Source organism: Poecilia latipinna, unplaced genomic scaffold (genome assembly GCF_001443285.1).
Source record: "Poecilia latipinna isolate Pla-1442-1.1 unplaced genomic scaffold, P_latipinna-1.0 Scaffold1044, whole genome shotgun sequence".
NCBI classification, from domain to species: Eukaryota; Metazoa; Chordata; class Actinopteri; order Cyprinodontiformes; family Poeciliidae; genus Poecilia; species Poecilia latipinna.
The window spans coordinates 249,618-274,893 of NW_015113660.1; the positions used below are offsets into that span (position 1 = coordinate 249,618).

Genomic DNA, 25,276 nt, shown 5'->3' on the forward strand with positions numbered 1-25,276 from the left:
AAATTTAAAACAAAAAATTCATCAATAATTATTGATATTGACTGATTTGAAAGTTTTTTTTATCCATATCGTTCAGCCTTATGCTAGCAGGCAAAAAATTGCGTGTGGTTTTTAAACAAATACAAAGGAGAAATCCTACAACTGATAAAATCTGGCATTATTCCATTTTAGTTTACATTTCATGAAGAAGGAAGTGTCTTCTTCAGAGGTTTTCATGAAGTTTCCTTCAGTTGTTCTTGGTGCAGCGCCACCGAAGGCGAGGAGGGGAACAGGTTTTTCAAAGGGCTTGGTTGGTTTGATCCATCCATCCATCCATCCATCCATCCATCCATCCATCCATCCATCCATCCATCCATCCATCCATCCATCCATCCATCCATCCATCCATCCATCTATCTATCTATCTTTTACACCCTTGTCCCTTAGTGGGGTCAGGAGGTGCTGGTGCCTATCTTCAGCTAACATTCTGGGCGAGAGGCGGGGTCACCTGGACAAGTCGCCAGTCCATCGCAGTTGTTTGATACAGTGCACTGTAAAAACAAACAAATGTAAGAAATGTTTAAGTTTTGGTCCCAAATCAAACCAAGTCTATCAGACTATCAGGAGTGAAAACACTTTTAATCTCAAACCCATTCATAACCCTGGCAGATTTTACTTGAAATCACTTTCTTTTAACTGAGAAGTTTGTCTGTGATTAGAAACTTTGTTGTGGTTAAAATGTGACAAAGTATATAAACATGTAGAGGTTACGAATACGTTTTGCGCTGCTCTTTTGCAGAACCTATTAGTCTGGTGTGTCTGAATGTGACCGTTCAGGCAGCTGGTGCTTTTCCAACTCCATTTGACACATTCTGCTAATTACCAGAGCACAAACACCCATCTCCCCCCATGCGCTTGCTCACTGGTGTGCATAAGACTGGTCATCTCAGCCCCAGCTCCCTGAGGACAGGCAGGGAGTGGAACTGTTTATGCATGTGGTTCTCTTTTGCTACTGCTCAGTAGGAGCAGAAGCCCCTGCAGAGTGCATGCAAAGCGGCTCTGGCTCTGGATGCCTCTCTCTCCCCATCGGCCTCCAGCTACTGGGAGTTGCAGTTGCTGAATATGCAGCTACTCAGAGCAGCAGCAGGTAATATTTTGCACCTCGGTGACAAAAGGGGAGAGCGTGGGAGTGCAGGTGGAAGAGGAAAGAGCCAAAGACAAGAGCGTGTGGGCAGAAAGAAATGGCTCCTTTGAGAGTGGATAAACATGTGAACACTTAGTACTTCCTGTCTCTGTCGGACTCTGAGTGGGCCGTTAATGAGTCTGAAAGCTTCATCCTTGGCACCTGTCAGCCAAGATGAAGATGAAACATCTAGTGCAGGCCGCAACTGAAAAGAAACACTTCATTTCTCTTTAATAAATAATAGTTTATTTGAGTTTTAAATGTCTTTTTTCCCTTTCAGCTCCATCCTTTTGATGGTGTGTATCTAACAAACTGAACATGACAACTGGTTAAGACGTTCAAGACTATTACGCACTTCAAAGCGCTGTGTGGTTGTTGTAGCGTAGAGGATAAATATTAACCAATAGCACTTAAACTGGCTGGTTTTGATGCCTCTCCTTTCCAAATACAGAAGTGGCAGCTTATAAAATACATGCTTGCAAAATCTTTTACTCAACTGATCTGTATATTTATTATGATAACCATCATGCACTTTCCTGATTTTCTTTAAGCGGACGTGTTATGTAAAATTAATACATAATATATATTATGTATTAATATGTACTATGTAATACGTATTAATACATAATATTAAGTATTAATACGCGTCACAGTTGCCAAATTGCTGCACATTTGGGTCTTAACTGCTTCTAAAAACAGATCAAGCTTAAAAAAAAAAAACCCACCCATTCAATTTTGGCAATAAGTTAACGTATTTTGGTGTCTGGAAAATGAACCATTTCAAAAACATTCTGATTGTTAAGTCACTTTCTAGGGCCACTGTCCCGTTACCTAGCAACCCAAGCCGAGCTCCTGCATGCTTGGTCAGCTGTACAATGGCTGCTGGAAAAGACAAGTGTTTTGTTTTTGACTTACCATTAAGAAACCACTTGCTGAATTCCTGATGCTTGTAAGCCTGTTGCAATAAGTCAGTTAAACGTATGATAAATTAAAACGAGGTCAATAATTTCCATTTGCATGACTGATTGTTTTTTTTGTTTTTTTTCTGATAAAAGGCTTCAGTCTAGTTCTGAAAGGCAATTTAGATTGCAGAGACTTCTGTATCACTTTTATTTGTTGTTTCGGTTGTTTTGTTTGTTTTTGTTGAATATTTAAAATTATGTCCAGTTCCAGTGTTAAATGTAATTTACAAATTAAAGTTTTTTGATCTTTGAGAGGGTGTATTTGCATTGTTATGCTTTTATTGTTCTGGACAATATTATCATTTATTGCAGTAATTTTTGGAACAATTTATCGTCCAACAAAATTTGTTATAGTTGATTGTGCAGGAGGCTCCTCTTCTGCTTTTCAAAGATGTATAGTTGCATAATTATATGCCTGTGTGTGAGTATAAATGGTCCTTTTTTGAGCTACTTGACCACAGGTAAGTTTCACCAGACATAAAATCAACTTTTCCCAGACTGAAAAGTGGGACACAGGACTTTGGATGATTTAGAGAAACAGTACAAAGAGTACGGGTCAAAGATCCTGCAATCTGCATGCTCCGTTATTGTGAAATGGTTTTAGCATGACGTTGTGCTTCCTGTAGCTTTCATTTTAGTCATCTTATGATTTCTATTTCTTTGAATGTAACATAAATATTAAAGTGCTTTAATTACTTTAATTGATGGTTTTGCTTCTTTGATTATTCCCCTTGCTCCTGTGGTCTCTGGCTTTTACGAGTCAAACAACCCAACAGTGATAACATCAAGGAATGTGAGTCCATCAGGTTATGTTTGCTCTGTTGTAACGTCTAATGGTGCTCTGCACCAAAATAAAGTGCAGTCAAGTTTTTTTCTGTTGTTGTTTGAGAATAAACAGACTCTGCATGGCCTTGATTTGACCGTACCCCCACTTAAATAGATTCTTGGAACAGTAGTTAGTAACTCCCACTCCCACTGAAGTGGCTGATGAGCTGACTGCGTTGAAATGTTTCCACTGTGAAAGGCTGACCCAGGCGGCGCTTCCTGATTTATTAAAAGAAAACAGCAACAAACAACACGTCCCTTCAATCAAAGCAAACCCTCAGCTACTGGCTTGATCTTGGCTGAGGAGATTTTGAATGAATCTCTGCAAAATTGTGAAACACTCTGAGCTACTGATGGTGAAGTTTTTCTTGGTTGCCTCAGGGTGACTGAGTCAGACTTCGTGGGTGTGATGGTGACGTTTTTACTGCTTGTTTGAAAGCCAGATAAATGCAATACCCACGGATATTTTTCGCAACTTTATACCAGTTACGCTTTGATAAAAATCTTTTTGGACACATTAGGACAACTTTCAACTCCAGATTGAGTCAGAGATCCACTGAGTAATTATATTTGATTGTCTTAGAGGTTCTATGGAGTTAAATTGGAGCCATAGCGTTTGTCCAAAAGAAAAGAAAATTGAAACTGAAAAATTATTTTGAGACTGAAAAAAAGTTTGAAAAAACTGAGGCCACAAAGTTTGTTAAAAAGAAAAAAAAAATTAACTTAAAAAAAGATTTGAAACAAACAAAAGTTTTGAAACTAAAAAAAGAATCTAAAACGGGAAAACAAAATTATAAATCTGAAACTTTTTTTTAGCTTTGCATCTTTTTCTGGTTTCAAATCTTTTTTTTTTTCAGCTTCAAAATAATTTTCATGTTTCAAATCTTTATTTTCACTTCTTTTTTTCAGTTTCAAACTTTTTTGTTTCATACTCATTTTTCAGCTTCAATTTTTTTCTTCAGTTTCAAAACTTCCTCAGTTTAATTATTTTTTTCGGTTACATTTTCTTTTTTATCGTTTTGAACAATCATTTTGTCCCCAATTTAGCTCCATATTTACAGTCAATGAAGTTGTTCTTAAAGGCATCTTGTGGTAAATCTGTGAGATGATGGTGTCTTTCTGGGAGTGGAAAACTTTTCCCCAGATGATTAGAAACTGACAGCTAACGCTGATGGCGGCTTTATGAATTTTTTAAAAACTCTTCCACATGACACAGCACACACACAGATGGTTGAACAGCTTGCTTTGACTTTTCTCTCCGACACCTTTTTATTGCACAGGCTCTTTATTCGCTGTGCTCTCATTTTCAATGGGTTAGGTTATTAGATATGTCACATATCCTCCAGATAATTGCTGTCCCCTTCCCCTCCTTCTTGGGGTCTGGATTTTTTTCTGCGTCCCAGCTGGTGGTCATGTGCGCTGCCAGCATTGGAAGACCTCCCTGGAGGGAAGCAAGACCAAGCGTTTTAACTGAGCCCACACCCCTCTGTGAAACTGAACCCTTTTTGCATTATTTATAAAAGAAGAATGGTCAAAGTAGTTCACAAATGACTTATTACACATATGATCTACATTTCCCATGTTTTCTTGTTATTTAAAGCAGATTTAGCCTTTGTAGATGGGTTATATTAAATGGGACCTTTTATGCAAAACCCACATTTTGCATCTTCTTGTATTTCCATTTTTGCCTGACCATTGATTCAAATCTCTCTTTACAGACAATCTGGGCTTTCTCCCATTCACTTGGATTTATCTGACAGAATTTCAACTGGGCCAATCAGCAAACAGAAGGAGAAGTTGTGAATAATGACATCAATTTTCTGTGCTCTTTTAGAATTGTAGTCTTCCTGTAATTTAGTAATGGCAGCAGAGGAAGTGAAGGAAGCAGTTCAGTCCATGTTGGCCACGCGTACAAATATTGAATTAACTTTAGCAACCATGTGACTCTGCACTTCTCTCTCCGCAGTGGAGGATGGTTGTTTGCAATGTTAGTGCTGAACTGGCGCATTACGTACGTAACAGACAAACATTAGCATTAAAATTGAACAACTTGTTTTAATTCAACATAATCCAAACCTCCAGGAAGCAATTGTTTCTTAATAGTCGAGTGTCCAGACCCTCTGGACGAAGCAAAGTGTAGAACAAGGGTCTTGTTTTTACTAGGCTACTCCTACTTGGGTTTCTACTGATTCTGAAAAAAGCCCAAGTACTTTAAAAAAAAGCAAAACAACTTACTGCCAAGTTGTTTTTTGGCAGTAAGTAATTATTTTTTGTCTGAAAACGGAAGCATTTCAAATTCAAAAACCTCTCGATTGTTAAGTTGCCTTGTGCCCGTTACCTAGCAACCCCAGCAGAGTTCCGTCTGTTACCTAGCAACCCAAATGTAACTCCAGCAGGTTTGGTCAGCTGATTTTCGCTGTATGTGCTGTATCATAACTTCTGGAAAACTCAAGTGTTTTGCTATTGACTTACCACCCGGAAACCACTTGCTGCATTCTTGTTGGTTGTGGAGGAGGCTCCACTTCTTCTTTTCAAAGATGTATGGTTGTTTCATTGCGCCTCTGTTTGCAACCATTTTTATGTACAAGTTTAAATGGAGTGCATGGCCAGCAGCAGTGTGTTTGGATTTAAAGTAACAAGAGGCCTTAAAAGAGCTGATTCTTAATTGAGCAGACTGAAATCTTATCTAAGAATGCAAAACAATGTAGCAAACATGTTTTGTGTAGCCCATAGTCCTAGCCCAACCATTTCAAGGAAACACAATGTTACATTTAAAACTTTATTTTTCCATGTAATGCTAAGGAGCAGTGGAGTTGCTCTGAAGATAAGTTTCTGTCTCTGAGTGTGACCCTTTCCTGCACCCAGCAGGTTGATGAGCTGAAGAGCTGTTTGGCTTCTTGCTTGGGGTCGAGGTCATTGTCCGTGTTTTCACGTCCTCCATAGCTGCAGGCTCCCTGCTGAACCTGCTTGATATTCAGTTCTTTCTCAGTTTCAGCCAAGTCTCTTATTGTTAACACAACTGCCAGCAACTAGGGAGGACTTAAATGGGATCCAGAGGTAAATGCATTGTTTTTAGGTCTTAGCTGTGTTTACAACAGCTTTAAGTCTTCCTCATTCTCTGGCGCAGTGCAGCCATGATCAGTTCGCTCTCCATCATGCACCATCTCTGTCAGGACTTGCTAAAGAATGAGCTGGAGGAGGAGCAGCTGCACTCTGAAAACTGTTGGGATAAAAAACGACCCATCCGGTTCAGCCAGGGTCATCTTCAGTGGAAAAGAGTTTGCTAGCTCCAGATGTTAGAAAAGGAAGCAGAAGACAGTAAACATTTGGTTCGTGGAAAAACACTAAACCCAAATGTTCCGTGTTCTGTCTGCAAGTTAAAGTGCCAGTTGACCAACTGGCCAGTTGCACCTATTTGCAATACAATGTAATAATTAATTTGTCAGAATTGATTCAAGCATAAAAGCAGCATATTCACTAATATAAATGGCTAAAAATGCTTATAAGAAGTTGTGTGCCACCTCTATTAGATGTTTGAATCCAGTTTGAGGGAAAGAAGTGTCTTCAAAAATGTTTTTTTCTGTATTAATGATTTTAAAATGCCTTTACAGTGTAGTTGGAAACAGTAGCATTTTGTGAGGTATTAGTTTTTATGAAGAGTTTGAGTATAAATGGGTTAAAGAAACAGCCATGCAGTTTTTAGAGTGTACCTGCATACAGAGTTAAGGAAATACCTTACACAACGTAACTCAGTGATAGAATGTGATTAATGACCTGATGTGCCGGTTAATAAAGGTGGGTAGTAATCAGTTACATGTTACAAAAAATTTACTTTTAGGAGTAGCTTTACTACACTGTACGTTTTTACGTTTACAGTTTAAAGTGTAACTAACTCCCAAATAATATTTTCTTTTCTGATAAACTATCGAAATGGTTATTTAGAGTTCTATATTTATGTTTCTTTGGGAGTTTTTAAATTTTTGTGTAAATTTGCTTAGTAATATTATAAAGTATTCCCATAGCTCACCATCTACAATAACTCTGAATAAACTTTGGGCCTCCACACCCAAGAGCACCATGATAAAAATGCATAAACATATTTAAAATAACATTGAATAATACAAACTAGATGCCATTTCACTTGGAACAATGATTTTCATTATTTTTAGAGTTGTTACACAAATAATGGATGATCTCTTCCTGATGTTGGCTGCTGCCGCTGTTGGGAAAACACAATATATCAAACTTGCTGACTTGTTCACTATAAATTTTGTGTTTATTCACTGATGTTACTTTTAAATAATTGAAACCAAATGCCTTAAATGCTACTGTGCATTTCAAAATACAAATATATGTATTTAGTTTGCTACTGCTGTAAGGTGAAAATCAGTAGCCATGATAGCAGTGGTAAGATGTTAGCTAATTACAAATGAGCTCATGCTACACATGTAGGGTAGCTCAGGAATGATGAAGAATCTGGTGTTGACATGTTGGTATGGGGGGACCAAATGAAAATTTGCTTAAGGCCAAAAAAAAAGGCTCGGGTCGGCCCTGGGATCAGTTAAGTATTTATTTTATTATTATTGGAAATTTAATTAAAGTGACAACTCCTGTTTCTACACAAGCTCCCAGAAGTTATATGCTAATAAAATTTTTTGAAAGTGTGTTTCTTCTGCCTAAATTTAACAGTATTTATTATTTTTTTAATTTACTCTTTAAGACATCATAATTTGTACATCAGATTAATATTTTTGTCAGCACACACACTGGCTTGATTGACAGCACTAAGACCCTCCTCTGTGTTCTGATTGGTTGTTTCTAGTTGGTACTGGGAGCAGTGGGAGCTCGTTTTTTTTCACAGATTAAAAACGAGCGATATAGTGACAGTTTCAACAAATATTTAAAACATACATACATGCATACATACACACACACATGTGTGTGTGTGTGTGTGTATATATATATATATATATATATATATATATATATATATTTGTTTAAAAAATATTACATACTGTAGCTTTAATCAAAACTGAAGAAATTTTGCAAAACTTTTTTACTCTTGTTTGAGTAATTACTTGAACAGCTACATTTATTTAATTAAAAAATATATGCTGAAGTTGTTCTACTCTTAACTTAAGTGCAAATTTTGGATCCTGTACCCTCTTTTGTTTAAATCACAGCTTGGACGCTCATCCAGATAAATAAATAAATGAAGGAATAATTCACATTGAAAACAGTTTTCCTTTTTTTTTTTAAGATAAATTCCTCGTTTCTACTTTAGTTTTTTTTAAAATCAATATTATCAACGAAGCGTCCCTTACTGTGTAGTGCATGCACACTGGGCCGAGCTGGACCTGCTTCACATCCGGGCTGTGACATCATCGCCTCGCTGGTTCCATTGCGTCCTTACTACTGGCGCACGCCGCTCTGCCCCGCGAGCACATCAGCAGCAGCAGCAGCAGCAGCGGAGCGCCGACAGCGCTGTTTTCACACCAGACGCTTCCCATAACTATCAAGCTGCTGCTTCATTTCTGGATACGACGTGCGTGCTTTTTAGTTTTATTTCATTCCTTCTTCTTCTTCTTCGCCTGTTTCGCATCGCTTGCCCGGACAGCGTGGATATTTCGCGGAGCGTTTTTCTTTGTGAGTACTGACTCGGGGCTTGTCCCGACGCGACAACAACAGGGGGCGTTAATTGTATCGATTGTGTGATGGTTGTTGCTAGCAGAAAGCTATGGAGATGAGCCCCGTGAATGCCGTCCGTGATGCGGTTGCATGCGGCTCGGACCAGGCCACCACAACCCCCTGCTTAGGGTTTTGTTTCTGACATGGCTTTTGTGTACAAACAGCTTTGCTGCCGTACAGATTCCTTGATTTTTGTCCCGCGTTTGCCAGAAGCACCTCGTTATTTTTGCTGACTGCGTATCCTTCAGGGTTGCGTCTTAATTGCTACCCTCATTTTTATTTCTAGGCTAAAAAAAACAAAAAAAACACACAACACAAATCAGCATTTCCAACCCGCAATCCTTAGAAAACCCCTCAGATATACAAAAAAACACATTTATAACTGTGAAAATATTGTTTTAGTCATTCAGAATACTAAGGTTTCTGTTTGTTTTTAATTTGCATGACTCCTGCATATTTTTTGATGCTGATTCACATCTGGTTTGAATCTAATTTTGAATCATTGGATATAAATCCTGATTTAACACACAGTTTGCTGCTGTCGAAACTGCATTTCCATATTTCTGAAGTGTTTGCCATCCCCTTAACTGCAAACAGTCCTGAAAGCATTGCTGTTTTTTCCCTCCCTCTGTGACTCCATTCCAGTAATCTGCATTAAGATCCCAGTTCCCTTTGCTTCCAGCGCTGAACTGCACACTGCACTGTGGTTTTCTGGTCATCTTTGAAAGCTAATCACAGTCAGTAAGGGTGTAATTATGCTGCATTAAGCTACCTTTCCTGCAGTGGCTCAAACTGACCTCTCATTAACCTGCCACACACACAGCACAAACTAGCTGAACATTTTATTATGATAGCTGTTTTGATCTTGTGTTTTGGAGCAGAAATCCTGGAAAGAAGTAAACAAGTGATCAGCTGAACCTGTTTCTCGTGTTTTTGGAGGATGTTTGCTGAGGCATTTTGCTGCGGCTGTCATGTGCTCATCTGGAATCATCTGGAAAACAACCCCTCGTTTCTCACCAAGCGCAATACTCTGGGTGGGACTAGTTTGATTAAGAAGGTTTAATTGGCATAAGTTATCACTGGGTGTTTATGGAAAGCTTCAGTGCGCCTCATGCTTGAAACTCACTTTCAGTTCTGATTTTAAATATTATATTTATTTCTGTATGAAGCAAAAAGAGGAATCATGCCTGAGAATAAATTCTTACTTCCCATTTGGTAAAGCAAGGGATTGTTCTGGATTGTTGAATTGAAAAAAGGTTCTGGAAAGATGCTAAACAGTATTTTTACTCTTTTGCCAGTTAGGTTTGCACCAGTTTTCTAATTTTATGCCTGTGTACAAATAATTTTGTATCCATGCACTTAAACCATGTCATTTTCGTTTACTTTGTAGGTTTTTGTAAATATTTTTGATGAATTATTGAGTTAAATGTTCATAAAAATGCTCAAATCTTTTGTATATTTTAACCCAGTTGCATATTAAGATTTGAAAACTTTGTGTCATACTTCATTCTTACAAAATTTGACAGATAATGATCCCTGATCCAGCCAAAAATAACTGATCTGCTTGAGTCATGCAGCCAAACTTCATTAGATTAGATTACGAGTCAAGGAGAGAAAAATATTTGAAGTTATTGCTTGATAAAGTATCAACTAATAAAAAGTTGGAGACAAGAAAACAAAAACCTGGAAAGGTAAGACATGTTTGAGGCAGGATGACCAGCACCCCTCACATTTTTTTAGTATTAATCTAGATTAATTAGTCCATGAATCTGATGCTAACATGTAGTCTGAGTGCTGAAGCCAAAGTGGATTTCTGCCTCCTAATTTACAAAAACCACAGCAGTTTATGCCAACGCCACTCATAAAACCTTTAAACTATCATTTTACATTTGTTGGCCTAAAAAAAACATATTATTTAGACAGAGAATTGAGGTAAGAGCTTCAGGAATTGTTCTGTATATGATCGAACATGTAAAGATGTTTTAAATTTGATAAAATCATGTTGAAACGCACCGAATCTGAAGATAACATTTCCCAGTTCTTTCCCCCTTAAATGGAGGCCAGCTGAAAATATCTATAAAATTGTTCACCGAGGTCCAAAAAGCTGCTGTTCTTTTGTTTACAATTAAAGGCTTTTCAACATCTAAATCATCTTTTAAATATTATTACAGTTAATAAAGGAGTGGCATTAGCTTGACTCAAACTTATGACCCCTGGATTATTAACACAACCCCCTTTCCTGTTGAGCAACACAAATACGGTGCGTACGTCTCATGATCCCGGCTGTTTAATTTACAAATTCAAATAGAAAATTATTTATCATCTAATGTGGAAATACTCTGTCATCACTGCGTTGCTGCAGCTGTTCCGACCGGAAATGACAATACTTGTAACAAAACTGACACCTTTCATTTATAAAACAGTTTCTGTTATTCACACATCATAAATAACTATTTAAATGTGATTTCTCTCTCTGTATTGTGGCTCTGGTGATGCAGAAAAAGCATGTAGCTTTTGAGCTAGAATGTTCAAAAAACACCATCTGAAAATGTGCGTACAGCAGAAATATGTAAATGTACCGCCATATTTACAACTATTTTGTTTTATTTATTGCAAAAAAAAAAAAAGCAAAATGATAAAAACCGCAAAATCCCAACTGAAAAATAAGGATGACATTAGTTCATTCATATTTAAACAGATGAAATAGTTCTTGCGTTCCAGTTTGAGCTTTTGTATTTCTGAGATTTTTTGGGGTCTTAAATTTTTAATTCAGATTAAATATTTATAAATAAAACATAGATATCTATTTAAAATAGAGTTGTTGGTAAGTGAGGTCTACATTGTACCTTAAAGTTAAAATTTAAGGTACGATATGGTAGTTTTTCTACGAAGAAGACTTCAGTTTGGGAAATATAACTTTAAATGCCCCAAACAGACATTTTTCCTTTTCTGTCTAACAGCAGTAGACCTAAATGCACAAAGCTGGTCCCAAAATAAGTCTGACAAATGTTTGTTTTCGATGTTGCCTTCTGTAGAGTTGCTTTTGCTTGAGATTGAGCATTGACTTGTCAAGAAGGGGAAGTTTCACAGGCACCGAAAGCGAAGGTGGAAACTTTGATGGACATCTAAAGTTGGGAAGTTGAATTGTGGTTCATATTTTAGCCTTTAAAGGAACCCTGACTTTAGTCGCATGAGCAGCAGCTGCAACAGATGTCTGGTCAACGAGGGTCACGGGACGCTGCTCTCACATGCCTTAAAGGACTGTCGTGGCTAAAGGGGAACTATTAAATTAGCTTTTTACACATTTTCATGCCTTCATTTAGGTGTCAACTGCTTCTAAAAATAGTCAAAGGACTTAAAAAATCCCTACCCAACTGTTTTGTGGCAATAAGTTTATATCTTTTGGTGTCTGGAAATTGAGCAATTTCAAAAACCTACGGAATGTAAAGTCACAAATCAGCAGGCACTGATCCTTCACCTAGTGACCCCGGCCACGCCTAGTTCGTTACCTAGCAACCCCAGGAGAGTTCCGCCCCGTTACCTAGCAACCCCAGGAGAGTTCCGCCCCGTTACCTAGCAACTCAGGTGGAACTCCAGAATGTTTGGTCGCATTAAGCAGTACATCTATTAATCTCATGATAAATTAAAATGAGGTTGATCATTTCCATTTGCATGATTCTTTTTTTTGTTTCTGCGGTCTGGGTCTTTGGTCTCAACAAGCCCCTTTTTTTGAAGGACAATTTTGCTTTCAGAGAATTCAGTTTCCATTTTATTTGTTGTTTTGTTTACTTATGTGAGATATTTAAAATATCTTCAAGATCCAGTGTAAAATGTCCTTTATAAACTATTGTTTACTGATCTTCGACAGGGTGTTCTTGCATTATTATGCAAGTGTTTTGTTGCTGACTTACTGTCCAGAAATCACCTGCTACATTCTTGCTAGTCGTGCAGCGGGCTCTATTGATGCTTTTCACATATGTACGCTTGTATAATTTGCATTCATTTTCAAACATTGAACTTAGACTTGTTTTAAGAGGCCCTAAAACAACTTATTCTGAAAAAAGCTCAAAATTGACAGAACTGAACAGTTTAAAATCTAATAATCTAAGAATGATTTTGTAATGAACATATTTTGTATCGCCCATAAACCTGTCCTAACCTGTTCAAGGAAGCATAATAACAGGTTTTGATAAAAATTGTCTGCAAACATTCAAAGCTTTAATTGGTTTGTGGGATTCTTACACAGTCATTGAGAAGTGAAGTGTAAATTCTTGTACAAAAAGGCTAAACTTTCATATCATTTGCTCCACTGGTTTTTGTAATGTTGGGGGCATTTTTCCAAATGAAACACAAAAACAGCATGTTGTCAGAATCTTATTTTACTGTTGAACAATCATGCGTCACTGGCGTTTATTATAGTTGCTCGTTTTTATGGGCTAACAGCTCAGTAATTCCAATAGTTCGTCTTGTTAATGCTTGGTAATTAATGCTAAATATCATGTTTGTTTTCAGGTTGATGGTCTGTTCATGATCGTTGTGGCTAATTCAGAGCAGCTTTCCAGATTGAACAAGGCCTGCTGGTCATTGGTTGATTTCTGTTTTATTCTCCTGCCTGTTTCTATGGATTCACGGGTTGCTTGATCGGCTGTGTCACCTTGACCCACTTTGCACACAGTCGCAGCTGCTTTAAGCGAGATGCCAATTTAATTATATGAGAACAAAAAATAAAATCAGATTTGTTCCCCAAATTGGCAGCTGCATTCTGTTATTGAATATAAAGGTCTAAGGTGAAATCTTAATGAGCAAGCAGCTGAAGCAGCAATCTAATCTATGTTCTTCCCATGGATTGCGTTTCGGTTTATGATAATATTCCCTGGGTGTTCTGCCGGATTCTTGAAATATTTCACAGTAGAAGATAAGAAAAACCCAAAATAAATGATCATTTGAATTTCTTGTTGACATGGACATGTTCCAGTTAATGTCAGTGAAAAATATCCATGTGGGGAGTCTTGTTCCTGTAATGAACTAAATTAATTTAAACAAGAATATGATGGCCAATCAGTTTGTGTAGAAATGCACCGATCAAGATTTTCCTGGGAGAAAAAAATAAATCTTTGAAAGCTAACATGCAAATTAAAATTTTTAACCACATTGAAAAAACACAAAATCTTACCAACTATTTGGCAATAGTTGTACTTGTATAATTTGCATTCATTATACAAGAAGGAATGCATGAGTTAATTTACTCACAAGTAGGAGACTTGAACCTTTATTGCAGCATTTTGTGGTACTATAATGCTAAAAATGACTAAAACACAATTTATTATTTATTTTTTAGGATGGCACATCATTCATAATGATACAAACACGAATGTTGTTCTTGAAAGACAAAATAAGCTCCTTTAAAGAAGTGAAATTTATATTCCTGAACTGCACATAGTAGCTGGAGAAAATAGTAATATATAGGAGCTTGTTTTATGAAAATAATCCCTCAATATTGATGAATATTGATTTAGTTACACTGGCAGATTATTTCACTTATACAAGACATTTTTCCCATATCATCAGTGAAATAATCTGCCAGTGGAACCAGAACTTTATCATCAATATTAAGAAATTATTGACTAAAAACAAGCTTCTGTATCTTGCTGAAAAATTACTTGTAAGTTAGTTGTGTCTTATTTAATCAGAAAATGACTCTATCCTTCATGTGATTTCCTCAAAAATTACATCAAACCTGTGCTGTTAGTTGATGGGATGTGATTGAAGTCCCATTTCTGGCAGTTTGCCCTGTTTCGTTTTAGTTTTATGTCACATTTTCGTTTGTAAGCGACTCTAAATGCCCTTTAAATGCTCTGCATGCCTGCAGCTCCCTCTCTCAGATGTTACAGTAGATATTCCGGTTAATCCCACTTGGTGACAGCACATTGCTTTTTGCCATGTGGCCTCTTTGCAACTGCAAAGCTCCCCTAATGTCTTTTTTTGTCTTTTCACTCGGCGCGCCCCTGAATGCCCTCTCATAAACTGCCCATTCTGCCTATTCAGCTTAACCTTTGTGGGGACGGCTATTCATACTTCTGGTGGTATTTTTCGTGGACGGTTGCAGCTCAACTCTTGCATGCTTGTTAGGAATGCCTACCTGATAATATGAAAGCCTGAATCCGTTCTTGTCAAAAGATGTGTTCAGGTTTCTTGCTTTGTAATAGGATTAGGACTGTGAGCATTAACAAGGGTTGGACTGGGGCTACAATAGGAGCTGTGTCTGGTGAGTTTCAGTTGGATTTGCTTTCGGGATGTTAAAGTTTTTCCTTTGCACTTCTGTAGATTTAGTTTATGGGTTTTTCTTAACTGATGATTTAGAGAGACAGCATAAATATGTATGTTTTAGGACAAAGAAAAAGTTTGTTTCAAGTTTCGTCTTAGTTTTAGACAAACATTCAGACACAAGTTATAAAAAGTCTTATGGTTATTTATTCCTGATTATATGAAAAGATCAATTCATTTTCTCACCAAACTTCTTGTTGCCATTTGGACCCAATTTACTTCAATTTTTACCTGTAAACAAACCATTTCCTAACCACAAAATCCTGTTTAACCACATTTGTTTTTCTTTGGAGTTAAATGTTGTAAAAATGTTAACAGTTCTCAAACTTTTAATAGTATATATTCATTTCATTAGTACGCCATGTTTCCATTTATTTTGCAGCTGACTAAAGGGAGGTTTTGACCTCTGAAGCTCAATTTACTGCTGGCAGATGTTGTTTATGTGTGTCATACAAACATATTCCCCAACAGTAGACGTTACCAGATTATTGGGAATTACCTTTTAATCATAGGTTCTTAATACTGGACCAAAACATTCACTGGTTTATTTTGTCCAAAGCCAGCCAGTCACATAAATCGCAGATTTTTTTCTTTTTAGCTTCTCATTGAAAAGCAGCAGTTTCACTTAAGATTCTTGGTTTGGCTCAGCTTGAGGAAGTTTGTTTGTTCTTATCAGCTGCTTCACTGCAGGAATTACACGGGACGATGCATTGGTGAGGACATTCACTGTAGTTCACTGGCGACTCAAGCATATCGCTGCCCCCTACAGGTCAGCAGTAGAAACTGAGGCTCGCTCTGTTGTTTGAGCTGCAAACACACCACTAGCTTCATTTCCATTGACCACATAAGTGAGGAATTTGACATTTCGAAAATAAATTTGCGAAATAGAAACACGTCAATTTTGAAAAAACTCTTTTTTTTAATACATTTTTGGCAAAACTGCAATGGAAACAATTTTTTCTCATCGCACGGGTCACATAGTCAGCATCTGGATGTTACTACGAAGAAAACAGGAAGATGTCTTCTCATGACTTATTGCATGAACAGACTTATTCACGTATGATTTTAATTTAATTCCTTATTTAATGGAAATACAGCGATTTCAAAATTGTTTTTTCGATATAACCAGAAACTGGACAAAGATTTGTGCTCATTTGTAATGGAAATACAGCTACTGTTACTTTTCTTTTGATCAACTTTATGCATAAATTTGGCCTCATTTGACCAGTTGGCTCTAATTTCCAACTTTGCCTAAATATATATATTTTTGTTTAATAATTTAAGGATCTCTTCTGAATCCCCTTCGCTTCCAATTTCCTGATCCCTAATTTACTCGTGAGCCTGCGAAACAGATCAAGTTTTGTTTTTGTTGAACACTGGGATGTTGAATGAATCTTAAATTTATTCCAAGATCTTCCAAACTCAGAGCTACGAGCCCAGTCTTATGTTGCCAAAACTCATAGAGGCCATTCTTCCTTTCTGTTATGTATGGATCTGTCTTAGAGAGCCTCAGTTTATTGTGGTTACGCCGCAGCTAAAGGGGTGCGAAGGATCAAAGACCCACTCAGAGTAATAAAAGCTTACCCTGTAGAGTGCTGAACTGACCCCCAGACCTTAAGCTCTTTATTACTGCAGCTCACGGCTAATTATTGTGGACAACGCCAGAAAACTGCCCAACCCCTCCAACGGTGCAGGGTGGTCGGCTGTGGCTCCCCCTCCCTGTGTTACCACTTCTGTACATTTGAGGTCAACAGAGAGGGAACTCTCTGGTTCCCCTAACCCATATCCACCCCAAGAAACAACAACAACTTCATCTAGGAAGGTAAAGAGAAGTTTTCAACCTGAACAGAGAAACAATGTTCTTCCCCTCAGCCAAAGGAAATAAAATGATACCATATTCTCCTCTGGCTGTACAAATCTGGACTCCTCAGGCCACATCCTCCAGACCATGTATGGCTATTATAAAGTGTGTTTGAGCCTAAAATTAAGTTATGTAAAAATACTTAATGTGAGTCTAGTTTTTAATCTTAAAGGGGACCCATTAGGCAAAGTACACATTTTGCATGTTTTTATGCTTCCATTTGGGGGTCCACTTCTTCTAAAAACAGCCCAACTGCTTAAAACACACACACAATTACTTTTGGGCATTAAGTTAATGTTTTTTGGTGTCTGGAAAATGAGCCTTTTCAGAAACCTCGCAATTGTTAAGGCCTGTTAGAAAAGTACTGCGCCGTTACCTAGCAACTCAGTGGAATTCCGCTCATCACCTAGCAACAAAAGCGGAGCTCCAGCATGTTTGGTCAGCTGGTATTACTGCTTTATGCGCTATACAATGGCTGCAGGAAAAGTCAAGTGTTTTGTTGTTTAGTTACCATCCAGAAAACATTTGCTGCGACCTTGTTGGTTGTGCAGGAGTCTCCACTTCATTACCTAATAATGATTTCGTACAAAAAGCGCAATGGACATGTTTTGCATAGACCATTGAACAATCCTAACCTGTTCAAGCCAGCATAATAGGTCACCTTTAAGACAAAGCAATTACACCAAAAAGTGCTCACCACCTCAGGGTGCCATATAGTAAATTAATAAATACAAAATGTCAGGAAAATATGTCACTAAACACTAGAACATATTTTGGCGACTTTTATATTTTGTTGCAAAATTTAGACTATTTTCATGAAAGCAGCCTCCCAATGTTAGCCCACTTATGAGGTGCCCCATGTTTTCCTCTGAGCTGCAAGAACTCGCTGTCCTTCCACATCACATGTTTGGGAACATATAGGACCCTCTGAAATAGCTCCCATATATAAAGGTGTGCTGTAAGGAGCTTGACCTGTCGTACGATAGTTGGCATGTCTGCATTAGGTTTTGACAGGACGGTCTTCTTATTGAAGTGATTTAAGAGCCTTCAGTTTGAAGGTGACATTTTGACTGTCTTTGAAGCTTTATTTCAAAGACAGTCATGGTATTCATGGATTTTCCAGCTGGCCTATTTTACCCCCAGCACCCCAAACAGGCCTGGTACTGGGGGCAACAGCACTTCCGCCAACAAAATTGATCCGGATGTGCTATTAACTTTAACCAATATAAGCAGATTTAACGAAGAGAGACTCCTCTAAATGCCAGAAACATTTCCAACACTAAATCAAAAAGCAAAGTCTATACTGTGCTTGAAATCCTTTAAAAGGCTTGATTTTCAATTAGGTGTTATTTTGAGACAATTTTCAAGTAAAATAATGGTAATATAACCGTAAGAATGCAAAAACACATGCTCAAACATCAATAAACTTTAAATCCTAATGAATATTTAGCAAAGCAGATAAACAAAAACAACAAATAACATTAATTATGAAGTTGCTATAAACAAAAACAGGACAGCTGAGGCCACAGCACCAGACTTAAGACGAGTTTTGGTAGAACAATAAATCATGCAATTGGAAATGATTGAGCTGGTTTTAATTTATGTGATTAATTGATTTATTGTTTATTGTGACAGACCTGGGTGTTATCAGTGTTTGCAAAGTGCTTGGTTTTCATTTATAAAGTCCTTTAAAGTGAAATACCCAAAGCTTTTTCTCTGTTTGGCCTCCATGTCGGCCTGGATGCTTGTTTACATTGTTCATGGTGGTTTTCTTCTCACCTTGGAGCCCTTCAGAGCGTAAAAGGCTTTACAGCTGATGATGTTGGGGCTTGCAGAGCAACATGTGAAGCATTTCAGACTGATATAGCATGTCACAAGCCACTGGAAATAATACCATTCAGTGCTCAGTGGGGCAATTGTCACATTGCATCTGAAAGGCTCTTAAGATTGTTCACTACACAAGAAGAGCAGAGCAACTTGGGCTTCATTTTAGCGCTGCCACAAGTCAAAGCCTGAATAATGGCCTTTCATTGGCCTGGCTTTCATAAGGTTGTAAATTAAAACATAGACACAGTACCATCATTCAGACCCATAGGGATTTCACCACTTAGCGAGGCAAATCAGAAGCTAAAACTGTCTAATCATTCACAGTGGGCTTGGCTGCTCTACCAACTAACTGCTCATTGTCATTCAATTTTAATATAAAAATACTTATTAATTAAACAGTTTTGTAAATTAGTTGGAGTGTTTTCACACCTGATAGACTTTGTTTGATTAGGGACTGAAAGTTCAACATTTGTTAAATTTTCAGCTGCTGTGGTTCACTTTCACACTGCACAGTGTCAAACAAACCAAACCGATTGAAAAACTTGTTCCCCTCCTCACCTGTGGTGGTGCTGCACTAAGAACCACTAAAGGAAATGACATGAAAGCCTCTGAAGAAGACACTGAGTGCAACTTCATTCTTCCCAAAAGGTAAACAAAAATGGAGTAGCGTTAGATTTTAGCAGTTGTAGGATTTCTCTTTTCTCTTTGGTAAAAGGCCGTAAGGCATTTCTCCCTTTAGTGTTAGACTCTCTCCTTTGTTTTGGTTGTGTTTACCCAGAATGCCCTGCACTGTAGTCAGCTTTCGGCTTTTAAGCCAGGATCTGGTCCGTTTAGCATTCACATATGAATTCAAACAGCTCCAGAATCCACTGCAACTGAACCGAGACCGACACTGAGTTTGCTTTTTTGTCAATTTCCAAACAAACTTCACTTTCTTAACAAACGAACTGGAGTCTGATTAAAGCGGACTAAACATGGCTGGTGCGAATACTCCCTTAATGTTGTGGTTGAACCTGTGTGAGTACAGGCCTTTGTTTATGCTTTGTGTTATGGTAATTTAGTGAATTATTTGTAAAAAGTTTCAAAACTAAATGAAAAATACAATATTTGGAATGGATTAATTGCTGGAAATACTTTTATAGAGTTGTATTTAACATCTCACAGTATGGCATGGAAATATTCTGTATATCCAGGCTTTCACTTTTCCTCATAAATCTTTACCAGCATATGTGTGCAGGGTTGTATAGGCATGTGGAAATGATACCAGAGAAGTTTGGTGCCATTGGTCTGCCCCAAGACCGCACAGTGTGCTCTGCTGCCAACAGTGCCTCCAATAATTATAGAGCAGAAGTTTGGAGGCTGCTGCTATCCAGGCCGAACTGAAACTAAAACCCCCATTTCATCTTTGGTATTTGCTTTTTTTTCAGTACACAAGAACCCCATGTTTAAAAATTGTTATTTTTGGACTGCAGCTTGACTTGCTCTGAATATCACTGAAAAGAAAAACAGAGTAACTATTCACCATGTTGGAAGAGAAGTGGCTCTAACATGGAGCAGCCTTGTGGCTTTACCTTTACACCTGTTTGATTATTACTGTGGAAATGATTCAATCTGCTTGTGAATCTGATTCTTCATCCTTCTCATCACAACACGTAACTTTTAGATGAGAAACTAATAAATTCTAGAGAGAATGCGTGAACTGTGAATTTAAGTCACTATTACTAAAAAATAATCAGTTAGTCGAGTTTATTTGTATAGCACATTTAGGAGCGAGGCAGTTCAAAGGACTTTACATAATAAAAGCAAAAGTTTAAAGTTATTAAGAAAACAACATGCAGACAACAGTTGAACAAACATTAAATTTTTATGAGAGCAAATGTGTTGGTCAATGTTTCATTTATTGTGGTTCAAATACAACTCTGATTTTTTTAGTCTTGATTTTTTTTATTTTTCACCTGTTTTGCAGTTTTCTGGAAGTTTGTTCCAGATTTGTGGTGCATAGAACCTGAAAAATGTAATCAGGATTAACTGATGCTGATGAAAAAAGGAGGATGGAAAACTTACTGCTGTGGGTTGTCCATTGTTTGCACATCCACAGCTATGCTTCTTTTGCTGAAAATATTGCGTCAGTTCAATTCAACTCTGCCTATATCTCCCAGAATGCTGTGCGGTTCTGGATCAGTGTTATCTATTGATCCTGATCACATGTTTGTTGCGATATATATTGTTATTGATTTGTTGTCCAGCCCTAGAGCATCCTAATACATAAACTGGTAAATTTGGGCTAAATTATTCAAACACAACTGTAACACACATCTTCACATCACATCTTATCTCACCTCATGTCTGAATTCAGTAAATTTGTTGAAATTACCTAAAACATAGAATGGCAGCGTTCATGAAGGGCCACCACTGACAGGCCAGCTGACTGTGGCAGAGTTATAATTATGTCAGGGTGGAAATGAGTATGGACGGCTGTAATTGTCGGGAAGAGTTGATGGCCTCCTCAATACCCCCACAGCAGCTTGACCTAAACACAAACCACTCGAACATATTCCTGAAAATGGATTGCATGTTTGTGTTGAGCTTGTTTGTGCATTATTGAATAATTTATCCCTTCTTTCTTTTCCTCTTTAGCCACAATGAGCGGAAGGTGACCTGCAAACATCCCGTCTCAGGCTTACCCTCCCAAGACAACTGCATCTTTGTCGTCAACGAACAGTGAGTGTGTTGTTTATTGCTGTCAGAATGCTGCTGGGTTACATTTTTGGAGCTCTGCAAAATGCAGGAGAAACTCTGAAAATGTCGAAAACATGGCACAAGATGTTCCCAAGTTATTTTCTATTTGCAGTTCTACCCTTTGTGTTCAGTCAATGCACGCTCTGTTATGTAATCGAACAATCAAATTTCCAAGAAATTGGTATAAAAACATAACTTTCTGAGACGCTCATCTCAGATTTTATCTGTTGCATAACTAGGCAGGATTTCTAATCTTGAAACAAATGACAAACACTTTAAAATTCCTCGTCTCATGTTTTTACAGATGTTGGGAATGCATTCATTCACATTTTGAACAAAACTTCATTGTTTTATTATCTCTGCTACTCTTTTCTTGCACATGTCTGCACATGAAACAGCCATCTTACTCTTTAAATATGTCAGACTAAGCTAGGTGTGTGTCCACCTGAGGAATTATCAGTGTTCCTGTTTGCTTACTTGTAACTATTTAACCTGCTGATCAATGGTCAGCGGCACGTTTTAGGATGTCCAATAAAGAAAAAAACGCAGCTGTTCCTCCAAGTTTTAGCCCCAACATGCTTCTGTTTTTGAAACTGTAGGCGTACTTGCCATTCACTTACCCAGCTGTTTGCATCACAGCCCACACTGCCATTAGTGACTGCTTTAATCTTGCACTCCAGCGTCTCAGTTTAATGTTGTGCAACATGCATCAGCTCTGCTCAGTACCCAGGAAGTTCTTGTCATAGTCGATCTTCCACAATCCTAAACCATATCACCTATGGTGATGAGCTAAAAAGATGTCAGACATTTTTACATTCAGTTTAGAGTTCAGAAAACAAGCTAAAATAATTGTTTTGTGTTTTTTATTACCCCTAATATCCACTAGAGAGCATTTTGTTCAGCGATAGAAGCTTGTCTCGTTGCACTTTCTCGTCACATTCCTCTCCTTGCTGTGTTGCTCTCACGTCTCTGCTGCTTTTCACACCAAGAAATACAACACATGAGTGAAGATGACTTCTAACTTAGAAACTGGATACATATCTTTAAGTAGTCTACAAAAAGGAGGGTATATAAATTGCTTTAAGAAAGAAATATGAATTAATTTATATTTGGTGTTTTGGAAAAGAAAAGAAAATCAGAGAGAAGTCTTTGTCTAGCATGAGTAATTAGAGCTAAAGGCAGATTTGGACGTCACATGGATAAAAATCCCTGCCTTAAAATCTCTACTTAATCTTCTCTTGCCTTTAAATACATCCCAAATACAAATCTTCATCTCAGCTCGGTATTGTGATTCAAACTTGCCTTATTCAGCATAAAGAAAGACATCAATTCAGCCCATCTTAAGATATCTTCAACACTAAAAGCAGCACTGTACAGCTAATACGAAGTATGAATAATTCAGGACAACCCAGATTAGTTTCAGCAGCAGATCTGAGGAGGCAAAGAGCCGTTAGTGTTTAACAGCTAAAGGAACAAGAAGCAGAGTCTGGTTTCTATTATGTTGTCAAACTAATAAATCAAAATTGACACGGGCAGTTTGGTAGAAACAAATGTTTTAAGCTTTTAATGTTTTGGACATCTGTGGCCCACTTTCTACTCCTTTAATAGCATGACCACATGTTGCTGCTGTTGTTATGAGACACAAATATTTTTTTAAAAACTGCATTTTTCACCGATATATGAGTCAACATCATTTACAGTGAACCCGTCTACTCGCGTTCATTAGTCGACAATTAATCGACTTAAAATTAGTTGTCAATTAATGGTTTACTAGAGTAAAATAAGTTTCGATTGATTAACTGAAAACGTTTTCTTAGATTTTTTTAGTTGTAGTTTGGCCGCCATCCAGCAGAGGGAGACGCTGGGCATCCTTAAGGGGAGCCAGTTGATAGAGAAATAAAGATGGCGGTGTCATACGAGAAAGAGAAATGGTCCAAACTCAGACCATGTGGGATGTTTCACATATTTTATTCTTTTCATCTTTTATTTTTCCGTATTTTCCATATTTTTTATGAATATGTGTAAGTTTAATACTGTGAGTAAACCAGAATTTTCTTTTTATATAGTTAGTATTTAATACCGCTGACACAAAATAATGTTAAAATTACAAATTTTTTTTTAATTCTTCATATTATGAAAAATCTTGCCCATTATGTTGTGGAAAGATGACCAGCCCTCAAGATACAAGATAAATAACAATTTATGAATTAATTGCTTGTCAAATAATTAATTACTTTAGATTAACCCATTCCTAGCATTTATGCATTTTTCTCCAAGTTATTTGCACATAAACTCACCTATTCACAGATTTGTTTCTTTTGCAGAGCATAAAATGTTCTAAAGAAGGTAAAATATGGAGACACAATGATGCTTGAAATGCTGTTGGCTGGCATTTGCAATGCAACCAATCCAAGAGCGCCATTTAATTAGCTTGGTGCTATTACCTTCTGTGGTCATGTTAAGGAGGTTTACACTGTGCTTATTAAGGCATATTTGATGTTTGAACTATTAAAACAGGTAGTTACATATGTCTTTAGAGGGAGTCTTATGTATTTGCAGATATTAGTTATTTGCAGGCGGTTGTGACCCCTAACCTCCGCACATGCCGCGGGTCTGATGTATACTTGAGCTATCAGGTTGTTATTGACATCACTTCCCCCACCTCTGTAAATGCCACTCGAAGCATTCTGCTGCCATCATTGTTTATGTCTTTGTCTATTTTTAGTGGTCTGTATGATCAAGTGCCTGCTAACAAATCCTATTGATTCCAGGCAGGTGTAAAACATGTTTACTCTGAGATCATTTTAGATCAATAATTTGAAGTGTGTTACTGTTGGAATTGAGTCACACACAACACATATTGAAACATATAGAAAAACACTTGGTACATCAGTAGATTTAGAGGATTTTATGGAACAAAAAGCCTTTAAGAGTCTTTGAAATATGACAATTATTTTTGATGAATTACTGTTCTGAATAGTGCAGGTGTGGTGGGAACAAGGGTGTCACCAATCAGTCAAGTTTATTTGTGTAGTGCATTGAAGACAGTTCAAAATGCTTTACATCATATAAACATTTGGTGTAAACACATCATACAGTCAACAGCTGTGAAAGCCAGTAAGAGACATTACATTTTGTCAGGTGCCATCGTTAAAATAATCAAATATGTAGGTTTATATACCATTTATTATGGTTCAAATAATAAACAGGTGGGTTTAGAGTTGTTGTTTAGATATTTGCTGTGTTCAGCTGCAACAGAATTTTTTTTTTTTGTTACCTTCGCGATCTGATTTACTGTCAAAATTTGGACAAGTCTGTGTCTGCGAAGTCAGTTTTAATGATACCGAGATGCCTGATGTCCTTTGGTTATATTTTTGCACCATAAAATCTTGTAAGGTTCACCTTCCTATCTGCACAAATGTGTGTGTTTACTCTAGGGCTTTTTGTAAACTACGCACAGAAGGATGGTTGTTTAGTTTTTCTGAAATGCATGTTTTATAATTAGGGAAAACTTATTTTAAATTAAAGCGTTTTGTTGCTCGCTTAATAGACAAAACTTCTTTTCTATTTCATTGAGTTCAAACAAAGCAAGGCTTGTTTTGAAATAAGATTAAAGAGATTAAATTTTATGGTCCTAACGCACTCTGTGGTACACATAGTTAAATGTTCACTTTGTTTGACAGACTGTCTGAAACCTTGACCTTGTGAACTCCCTTTAATCTTCTGTTCTTAATGAAGGTTCAGGCTGCAATGTACGGAAACACTGAAGAGTCAACTAAATGCAAAAGAGACAATGCAAAAAAAAAAAAAAAAAAAAAAAAAAAACACCCACCCCCAATGCAACAACATAGCCCAAAAAAACACCTTCAAAAACCACAAAGGAAGTTA

At 37.3% G+C, this 25,276-nt stretch overlaps 1 protein-coding gene across 16 annotated transcripts in view; it reads left to right on the top strand.

Moving 5' to 3' along the window:
• The window catches only part of plekha5 (pleckstrin homology domain containing, family A member 5), a 132,690-nt gene that overhangs the window by 58,800 nt on the left and 48,614 nt on the right, over positions 1-25,276 (top strand). For 14 of the 16 annotated variants that reach the window (XM_015051425.1, XM_015051424.1, XM_015051422.1 and 11 more), the window contains exon 4: positions 21,287-21,370. In XM_015051425.1, coding sequence (XP_014906911.1) covers positions 21,287-21,370 — 84 coding nt within the window. Of the gene's footprint in view, positions 1-8,256; positions 8,596-21,286; positions 21,371-25,276 lie in introns of those variants that run through there. The other 2 variants (XM_015051435.1, XM_015051434.1) reach the window with 2 other exon arrangements.